Below are 10460 nucleotides of genomic sequence, written 5' to 3'. Positions count from 1 at the left end.
TAAGGGAAACAAAATCTTTTAAATGATTCTTTAAATTTTCAATAAGGAGTGCAAATCTGAACATCTAAAGACTTTATTAGCATTACCTGATCACTTACCCATCTATATACACTCCTGTGCACAGAAATGGAACTATCACAAAGTCAACTGTTAATGTCAATGAAGATATTTTACTCAGAATCACAATTTTAGGATTTTCCAGGATCAATCAGTTTAACATCTAGATAGATGGAGTTACTTGTATAGTTTTTCACAGCTTGTCAGAAGACAACCAAGGAGGATTTTTAGAATTATATATACCCAGTACTAGAAATTGAACCACGGTCTTGGCACTGAGCTACATCTCCAATCTTTAAACAATTTTATTTTTAGACAGTCTTGGTAGGTGGCTAAATTGCCCAGACTGGATTCAGATTTTCAGCCTTTTGCCTCAGCCTCCCAGAGTACTGGGATTACAGGTGTGAGCAAATCCTATTCCCCTATCTTTTGTTATACAACACCAGCAGCATTTCAATTAGATACAAGAGCTTAATGTTTAAGAGGATCCAATATCAAGAATACTGGATGATGACAACAACAAAAAAGACTCAAAAGATGACAGCTACTTCAGTCATTAAGAGACAATAGCTCCTGGCCATCTGAATTTAACTTACAAAAAGGGCAAGCAGTATACTTGGAGTCACTAAAGACTTAAGGTGCAGAATCTTGTCACTAGCATTTTAAATGGCTGTTGGATGACAGTCATATTAAGTTAACTCTTTGTGCCTTAGCTTTTAAAGCAGTAAAATGAGGATAATTATTAAATCAGTGCTATCCGGCAGTCAATAACCAAAGTGTCTGGCTTTTCATGGGACTCTGCAACTTTGTGTCCTCCCTTCTCAGTCTCTCCATGGTCCCACCAGAAATTCAAGTTTAGAAAGCACATTCATAGGGAAATCACTGGAAAAATTTACTCAGTCTCTAAATTAAATTTTAGTAAAGGATAGTGACATTTGACTAAATGTCTGGCACATGAATAGTTATTTCCTTTGTTCATAAAATGTTTCCCACATCAGTTATTTAAAACTAACTCACAGGCTATGAATCAAAATGATATCTGCTTAATATGTTAAAATATATACAGACTCACCCTGAAGGATCTAGATCCTGAAAGAAGTAAACCACAAATTAACTTAATCCAGGGGAACACTACTGAAACTGTTTTGCAATCATAAAACCTCAAGTCTGAAAGTTGATCAAAACAAAATGCATTTTTAATTCACTCTCATAATCCTACAGTTACTTTTTGGTTGGAGACTGTTTAATGGAGACTGGAATGAAGGTCTGATTACATAGCACAAGGGCCTACACCCTGGCTGAGCGAGTTTTTACCTCTAAAGTTTCATTTAGGGTTAATGAGTAGAAACTTTACACCCTCAGTTAACATTTAACTGCTGTGCGGTGGTTTAGGCTAAATGCTAGTACTACATCTGGAAGTATTATGTTAGTGGTTTAAAAAAAGCAGCACGATTAACACTAGAGTACCTCAATAGGGAAAAATCTTTCATTTTACAAATGCTATATTTATACTAACAAATGTAAATATGCCATGTTGCTATTTGATTCATTTCCTTGCATTAAAAAAAAAATCCCAAGGCTTTCATCTACTCTGTGGCTTATTTGAGGTCAACCAGAATTTGGCATCAAGAAAGACTTTACCCTATAGCCTGGTACTTTTAAACTTTCCAAGTTTTTGTCATTGGCTTCCCTTAGTACTTCCTTCAACCACCAGATCAAACACCTTTCCCAGGGCAGTCTTGTGGCTTCCAGGCAGGGAATGGTAGCACTCACAGATATCCTTACAGCATTTGTCCTTAGTCTTTCTTTGGCCGTGATATGTTAATGTTTCAAATATGCATGCTGTTAGCTCCAAGCTTAGTCTGTAGGGACCTAGGATTAGTGAATGTATACACGTATAACTGGTACTCAAAATAGTAGACTAAGACAGTCATACTCGTATCATATTTAATCTTTTGAATAGTGATAAATCATCTCACAATTTAAAAAAGGATACTCAAATCAACTGTAAGGAAACAATTGTTAGATATTGAGAATGCCGTTTCCTTTTAGGAAAAGTTAAGGATTTTAAAAAGAACACTGGGACAAAAAGTTATCAAACTAAATATTAGGTCCAAGAACACTTTAGTTCCTGCAAGAAATTTATGATGAAGACAAAAGGTTTTGGAATACTGTAATTTTCTATTTTACATGTCAAGAACATCAATAAGCAAATGGAACCAATGAAATTTCAGACAACAGAAAACATATTTCCTTTGCTGGTTAATTACTTAAAACGTGGAACCATTTTTAAGTTCAGCATAGATGGCATACTCTTTAACAGTGAAAAAATTCTACAAGGACCTTCAAGGGAGACAGTGGTATCCAGTGTGATCCCATTCTGCTTACAACAGCTACTGACTGCTCCTAAGCAATCAGCTATTTCATCTCTGAAATGTGACTATCCCTGCCTACCTTAAATATCTGTGCTGATTAAAAGTTGTAAGACAGGTAAGTTTTGTGGCCTTTTTTCATACATAAGAGGTATGTAGTATTTATTTTTTGAACATATGGGTAACTAGTTTTATACTTAATCATGTGCTCTTAATCTGTGTGCTGGGAATTCCCACAAGAAAGTATAGCCCTTGATCTGAATGGAACTCAGTGTGGTAGCAAATTGACCCCTGATAAGAGGTAGTAAATGGAAATAAGTGCTATGAAAGGAATTAAAAAGGTAGTAATTAAATAATGGAAGAGATTTGTGTGTGCAGGCATGCACTACTGGAGTTGAGGGAAGCTTGAGAGAGTGTGGGTGCAGGCCCTACACATATGTGGAGGCAAGCTTTCAGAGGAAACACCAGGTGAGTGGTGGAGCAGGACAGCATGACAGAGGGCAAGAGTCAGGGAGCTGGGGAAGGTCAACAGCGGGCAGAGACCCAAATCCCCGTGGAGTCTCACAGGCTTTGATAAACTCTTTAGATTATTTTTTCCTGAAAGGAGAAACCACTAAAAACTGTAAGCGGAGAAACAATCTACATAAACTTGAGAAGGTAACACCTAATAGTTATTACTATAGTAAAATGCTGTAACCCTAAGGGACTAACACAATATATGGGAAATGCTTCTCATTGCTCTTTAAGTCAATTTGATTATAAAAAGCAGTTGGATTTTATAAAAATGCAGTTACTTCGAGTACAAAATGGTATAACTCCATAAGGTTCAATGGATTTACAGGATAGAGTTGGTCAAAAGGCAAAGAATATGAGCTTTAGAATAAAATACAATTGAATTTGAATTAGAGTCAAGACTCATTAGCTAGTCTTGGGCAAGTTACCCTTTTACTCTTTGGGTTTCTCATGGAAAAAAAGCCACAAGCTGTACTAATGATAGACTCAAACACATAGATATACAGTACAAGGCCTGGAAGCTTAAGAAATGAGCGAACCAACTAAAGAACAGGAGTTGCATCTTTTACATAAGCAAAGAAAATGAATTAATTCAGCATCAAAATATTTTAAAGCTACTTTACCTGACATATTGAAAAAACACAGCTTAAAGTACTTAAGGAGATATCCACTTTTTGATCAAATTACTATTCCCTGTTTTTACACATTTCCTCCTTTAAGCATAATGAAAACATCTATGGCTCTATGAGGAGCTATGGCCATTGAGAAATGTAATATATTTGAAGAGTTACATGTTTTGAATTTTGTCTACTAAGACATTTCCATTTCCTCCAACAAAATAACTTAAAAAAAAATCTCAGCGACCATTAAATAAAAAACCCAGAGCTACTGGCACTTGATTCCTTTCAAATTCCTTTAGTATCTTAAGAATTTGTGTAAAGCCAAGTTTAGCAATAAAATCCACGTTAGTTGAAACAGTTAAAAGACGATGAACAGAACATTTCAGCCATGGCTAATTCTCAAAATGGTTGGTATTAAATGATTGTGGGCATTACTTGAACACGTTTTAAAGAACCCAAAATAAGACCAATATGCAGATTTAGGGACTGACAGCCTCCATCTATCAAAGAAGAGTTCAAGGATACACTTCAGAAAATTGTTTCCCAAAGTATTTGAAACCCATCACATAGTATGGAAAAACCTCTGGCTCACTGTACGATTTTTTTCAAGTTCATAAAATTAAACAATGAATTTGGCTTTTCCAATTGTTACAGCTTCTTTATTTGCTCTTGGGACTTGAGCCTGTCAAGGCGACACCGAGGCAATCAGGAAGGCAGCGCCGTGCAAGCTGCTCTTGTTACTCTGTGCGCGGCTGGGCTCACTTTTGTGATTTGCTCGCGGAATAACGGGCCACCGCTGCAGCTAGCCCCTCCCGGGTGCCGTCCCGCCGTGAACCGCGCTCGCCGCCCGCTGCGCCCTGCTGGCCCTCCAGCCGCTTTCCAGCCCCTGCGACGCGCGGCGCCGCGGCTTGCCGAGCTGACGACTGGAGGACTCATATGCTTGGATTCACCGGTGAAAGGCGGGGCCCGCGTGCCCGCCGAGGTCTCGAGAACACTGCGGCGCCTGGACAGGCTGTTCAGTCCCCCCGCGCCCCTCTCGGACTCGCCCTCTTCGGCGCCACAGCGGGTCCGACGGTCGAGGCGAGCGGGGCCACCACCCCCACCCCGGCCTCGCCCCACGCAGGCGCGCTCCGGGCCCTCCCCTCCCCCACCGCACGCTCGCGGCCCCCCGGGGGCGGGGCGACCCTCGGAAGGGGCGTAGCCACCGGCCTCGACGCGCGCACGCGCTCTCGGGACCCAAGGCTACGTGTCGGGCCACGTGACTCCCACCCCGAGAGTCCCCCGTGAAGCAACAGGACGTTAAAAAAAAAAAAAAAAATCATCTCTCGTTGGGGGTATCGCAGAGGGTAGACTGGGGATTATTTTTTTTGGAAAAAAAAATAAAACTATAGTAACGGGCGGGGACGCGACGCCCGGGCGGTGGCAAGCGCAATACCGGCGCGTCGCGGTGCGTCCCGACGGAATTTCTCTCGGAATTTCTCTCGCTGAACGCGCCGGCCGACCGCGCCCGCGGCCCGGGGCGACAAGAGCGCAGAGGGTGTCCCGACCCCGTACCGCCCCGGCGGGTCGGCCGGCGGGAGCACGCAGGGGGAGCACGGCGCCTGCGGCCGTGCTGGGGGCGCGGGAGGGGCGCGGAGCGGGAGCGCGCCAGCCGGCCGGGCCCTTAACGGCTGCCCTGCGCGGCCCCGCCCGCCGCCCGCCCCCGGCCTCCCGCCTTCCCTCCCCCCCGCCGCTGGCTGCACCGCCTGAACTGAGGCGAACTCCGCCGCCAAGTGAGTGAGGAGGAGGAGAGGAGGAGGAGGAAGAGGAGGAGCGCAGTCGGCGCGCGGCGGAGCGGCAGAGCGCCGCGGCGGGCACGACAGAGAGACCCGAGCGCTGCGCAGGCGGCGGCGGCGCGACAGTCCCCAGCGGCGGCCCGGCTCTCGCGCGGCGCGGCGGCCCGCACCCTTACCGCACCCGCACGGCCGAGACCCGCCCGCGCCGCCTGCCTCCGAAGGACCCGGCCGGGCGCCGGGAGCGGCGCGGAGCGCGGGGCCGCGGAAAGTGCCTGCGCGGGGCGGGCGGGCGCGCGGGGCCGGCCGCCCCGGGGCTCGGCGCGGGAGCCGGAGCAGGATCCGGCGCACAGCGGGACGCGGCGTCCGGAGCGGCCGGCGTCCGGGGCTCGCCCGCGCCCCTCCCTCCTCTCCCGCGGCGGCGGCGGCGGCGGCGGCGGCGGGCGGAGTGAGCGGCGGAGCCTGGAATATGGTCGGGGAAATGGAAACGAAGGAGAAGCCGAAGCCCACTCCGGATTACCTGATGCAGCTGATGAACGACAAGAAGCTCATGAGCAGCCTGCCTAACTTCTGCGGGATCTTCAACCACCTCGAGCGGCTGCTGGACGAAGGTGAGTAGACCCGGGCCCGGCACGCTCGGGATGGCGGGGCGGCAGGAAGGTCACGGTCGGCGGGACGCGCGCCCCGGGGACGAGGACGGGAGGCCGGGCGGGCGCAAGGAGGTCGCGGGCGGACTGGCAGCGGGCACAGTCGGCCCGCTGATCGGGCACCCGGGACCTCGAGCCGACGCGGGGCGGGGCCGGCGCCACCGGGGTCCCCGGAGCAACCCTGCGCGGGCCTGGGGCGCGTGTTTTCGCCACTAGAGCCCGACGACGCTCGAGGCGGGGCGGCTGCTCACACTAAGGCTGAAGGCGGCGCGGGGCTCGTCCGGCCTGAGAAACTGTGCTGGAGGCAAGCTCTGAATGACAGCAGAAAGCACTTTTAGGTCCTTTGTTTGGGGAAGCGAGAAGTGTTGAGGAGTTTAACTTCACTTTTGGGGAGTGGGAGAGTGTTTGCAGGAAATACCGCGATGACAGACCCGAGCGCGATCCCTGTTTGTAGGGATCCTGGGTGGAGGATTCGTCCTGGGCGCTGCCGCCTGGGCTCGCGGGGTGGGGATCTAGGAGTTCAAGAAGGCGAAAATAAAATCCAACAAAAGTTTGTGAAAGCTTAGCTGGTGGAGCGCTGTGGGGAGCGAAGAATGACAAGAAGATTAATGTTGGTCCACTCTGGAATTTCTTTTAAGAAGTTCTTGCAACAGCGACCTGGAGTACTAATTTCTGGTAGCTGTAGGTTTCTGTGGATGCCCAGGGTGGGAAAGACGGGACCAACAAAAGAATCTATTTTGGAAATCGAGCTGAAGGGAGTCTCTCCCCTCCTCCCCCTCCGGAGGCCTGTTAAAGGGAAACCGAAAACTGCTATAAAGATAAACAATAGATTTTAGGTTTTTTTTTTTCCAGAATTCTGAGGGTTTTCAAATGAAGCTGGGGAAAAGGAGTGAAGCTTAGGGAGTTGTAATGTTAGGAAAGAACAAAAGACCGGAAATATCTCCGTGATAAAGATGGTTAAAGAATCCCAGTAGTTTTTGTCGTCTTAAAAGTCAAAAGGGTAGTTTTAAAGTAGGAAACAGGTATTACTGCTTCTATGTTGTTTTGCTTACGTATATTCAGCATGCAGCAGTAATCTAAATCGAAGCAGGCATTTTACACTGTCGGATTAGCATATCCGTTAATCTCAAATTGCTGCAGAGAAAAACTTGAGCTGTCTCTTTAAGGGGTTCTGCTTTTCCTATTTGTGTTGGCATTTGAAAGATTGTGGAGGCAGAAAACTTTCTGGAATGTCAAAAAAAAAAAAAGCTGGAACTCTTAAATTGAGTATTTCCAAATGTGACCGCTAGGGGGCGCCAGTTATTATTCTTAACCATGGAAATGTTTGAGACAAAATGTGTAACATTTTCAACGATCTGACCTATTTTAGCTAAAACAAGTTATAGATCACTTCATCTGTCACTATGTGTCTAAGTGTTGCAAACACTTTATAAACTATTGTTTTCTTCTTGCAATATCTTAGTTGACTTTTAGTAATGATACTTTAATGAGAGATTTTTTCCAAGTACAGTTTAGAAGTCTTTTATGTTCTTTGAAATGAAAACAGACCGTGGAAATACGTAAAATTAACCAAAATTAAGTTTTCAAAATGTTAAATTCTAACAAATAGTATAGATTGGATAAAAATTTAAAAATTTTTGAGTTCTCTTACTAGCTTTTAAATAGCTTCTTGTGCTTTTATAAAACTTAACTTGAAATCTAAATTTGGAGTTTATTCCCGTTAAGTGTCTAGCCTTCGGCTTTAGTAATTTCTAATTGTTCCAATATAGAAATTCCAATTACATATGTCGTTATTTCTAGCAAAGGTTTATTTGTGTCTTTTTGGAAAAAGATTCTTTGAGTTGCAGATGTAGAAGATCACTAGTTTTTACTAGGATATGTTCTAAATAATGATCTTTTTAAAGCAGTTTGCTCACTCTCTCATTTTAGTCTGTGTTTCAGCCTTTTTAGCCTCCCTAGTGTAAAAGTTGCTTGAGTTTGGTAGCTAGTTTGTTTAAAATGGAATGACTAGGAAGCTTGATTTTTTTTTTTTTTTTAATCATACCAGTACAAACATGCAGGAAAAGGGGCTGTTGGTGGGGAGTAAGCTGCTTCCTGTAATTGTTAGCCTTTTAATAAATGTAATTTGACTTAAGAAAAATACTGTTTTGTTTTGTGCATCTCTCTGTCTGTCTCTCTTTCTTTTTTTTTTTTTTTCTGGATGATTTAATTGTGAAATTTGTGCTTTACCAAACCTTTTTGGCCTGTCATTGTCCAAAACAAATTAATGCTGGTTTCTGTTTGTGAATAGAAATTACGTTTTCCTTTGTCTGTTACACTTGGTGTAAAAATTACTTCTAAATACAGACGAAACCGAGTTTTAGGTTAGTGATTAGTTTAATGAAAATATTTAGTCATGTTCGTCATAATTAGGGATTTTGAGCGAAACTTTTAAGAATTTCATTTTAAGAAACTACAAATAATCTTTTGAAGAATTCTATCAGTTTGAGAATTTTTCCGCTACTTTACAGATTTAGGAATTAAGCTCGCTTGGTTTTCCTTTGATTACAATTTGAATGCTTTAGTAAGTACATTTTAATTTCATGACGTTAAAGTTAACTTCAGTTCATATTTTTCATACCCAGGCTTTCTGTTAAATTTTTGTCCGAAGGACCTGTCGTTTCTCCCAGGTATCTTCAACATGCTTGTTTTTGAAGTCAGGAGTACATTTTAGGTTCGGCCAGTTATTAAAGAATGTCACTTAAGTTGAAAATGTTACCTTTCATTGACGTTAGAGTTGGTTACTGGATTATGGATAAAACTTGCATTTTAAGTACCCTCTTTTCTTCAGCAAGTTTTTAACTGAGCTCTGGAACCATCTGAAAGCTACAGAGAGTTACTGCCATAGTGCTTTTTTAAAGGCCTTTCTTTGTCGTGAAAATGAAATGTAAACAACAGTAGTTGAGTGCAGATTGTGTTTTTACAAAGTTTTACAGTGAGAGAATGTAAAGAATATCAGTTTGACATAAAAATCCCAAATAGAGAATGAAGTACAATAGATTTAAAATTTTCTCCCTCTGTCTCTCTTTCTTTTTGGTAGAGGGGAGGTTAAAGATGACATGAAAATAGAAAATGTGAGGAAGGACAATATGTATAAATCTTTTTATTGTGGATTTCAGAAAAATTAGTGCAGGGCTTAGATCAGATTGTATAAATGATTTGAAAACATGTTCTGATTATCTGTTTTTGGCAATAAATTTTGTCGCCATTAAACATGTGAGCAAAACTATTTCAAATTAAAACTTTATTAATGATTTAACATGTTAATGTTTATTTTGTATGCATACATTCTTGCTCATGCCTTTTGTTTTAGACAGGGTTTTGCTATGTAGTTCAGGCTGTTCTTAAAATCATTATGTAGCCCAAGTTTAGATTGACCTCATGGAATCCTTATGCTTCAGCCTCCCAAGTTCTGCAATTATGCATTCATTATTGAGTGTGGTATACCTTATTTGCTTTTACAGTTTTGTTTCTTTCTTTCTTTTTTTTTGAGCCACCTTATTTGTCTACCAAAGGTTTTGTTTAAAAAGTACATGACTTCAGAAGATTTTTGGCTGTGCAGTTGTTTAAAAATTTAATTTTTTATCAGAAGATGGCATCATTGTTGACAGTAATCAGTATGTGTAACAAATAGATTTTACTTAAGGTGAGGTAATCTGTACTTTAGGAGCTAAGATTATGCTTTTGTACCTAAGCTTTTGCATTAGTTATAGTGATAGGCTATTTTTCTCCATTTCTTTCTGTTATCCTTGCTTCTTCCTCTGGAGATGTCACCAGCTATATTAATAATGGGAAAGGTCGTTTATATCATGTTATAGATTATGTAGCACTCATTCTTTGCTTTTGAACTTTATACTGCTCTATACATGGAAAATGATTGCTTTTTTAACTTTATCCAGTTAACATGTTTTATAGAAGAAATACTTGCAAGGGTATGAACACAATTGAGTTAAGAGAAACAGGTATCTTTATCAACTTCATTTGCCAGTGTGTTTGATATGACTACCTTAGTACTGTGAATATTAAGCTAATAGGAGCTTGTTTGACTTTTGTTTACCTTTTTTTTGCAGAGCTGGATATTAAACTGGGAGCCTCAGTGCTAGGCAAATACTGTCACTGAGCTGTATCATCAGCCCATATTTGACTTTTTAGCTTTTGTTATTGCATGGTTTTCATTGTCGTATAGCTGGAACAAGTGATTTTGTTTTCCTTTTTAAGGGAATTAGATTGCTGTGACAAAGGAAATGAAGTATAGTGAACCCTTTTGCTTTAACCTGGCCTTGCTGAAGCATTCAGTTGCTCCTTTTTTGAGAGTAATATACTAAGACATGTTTTTTCTTAATTTTTTGTTGTTGATATTGAAAGAATCAGTTACATTACTGTGATCATAGAAGTAGATTTTTATTTAAAAGCAAAACCAAAAAAGGTAGAAATGATAGA

The 10460-nt window shown here is 42.5% G+C and overlaps 1 protein-coding gene across 6 annotated transcripts in view; it reads left to right on the top strand.

The window, feature by feature from the left end:
* Window positions 1-5507: 5507 nt before the first annotated feature.
* Qki (QKI, KH domain containing RNA binding) overlaps window positions 5508-10460 on the top strand; it is a 149848-nt gene continuing 144895 nt past the window's right edge. For 3 of the 6 annotated variants that reach the window (XM_063233091.1, XM_063233093.1, XM_063233092.1), the window contains exon 1: window positions 5508-5945. In XM_063233091.1, the coding sequence (XP_063089161.1) occupies window positions 5804-5945 (142 nt within the window). In that variant the 5' untranslated portion in view covers window positions 5508-5803. The remainder of the gene's footprint in view (window positions 5946-10460) is intronic. The other 3 variants (XM_063233089.1, XM_063233090.1, XR_010041974.1) reach the window with 2 other exon arrangements.

Source organism: Cavia porcellus, unplaced genomic scaffold, assembly GCF_034190915.1.
Source record: "Cavia porcellus strain 051 isolate PalLab524CR breed Dunkin Hartley unplaced genomic scaffold, mCavPor4.1 scaffold_22, whole genome shotgun sequence".
In the NCBI taxonomy this organism is placed as follows: domain Eukaryota; kingdom Metazoa; phylum Chordata; class Mammalia; order Rodentia; family Caviidae; genus Cavia; species Cavia porcellus.
The sequence above is the reverse complement of the archived record's forward strand: the minus strand, read 5'-3'. Positions and strand labels throughout refer to the sequence as shown.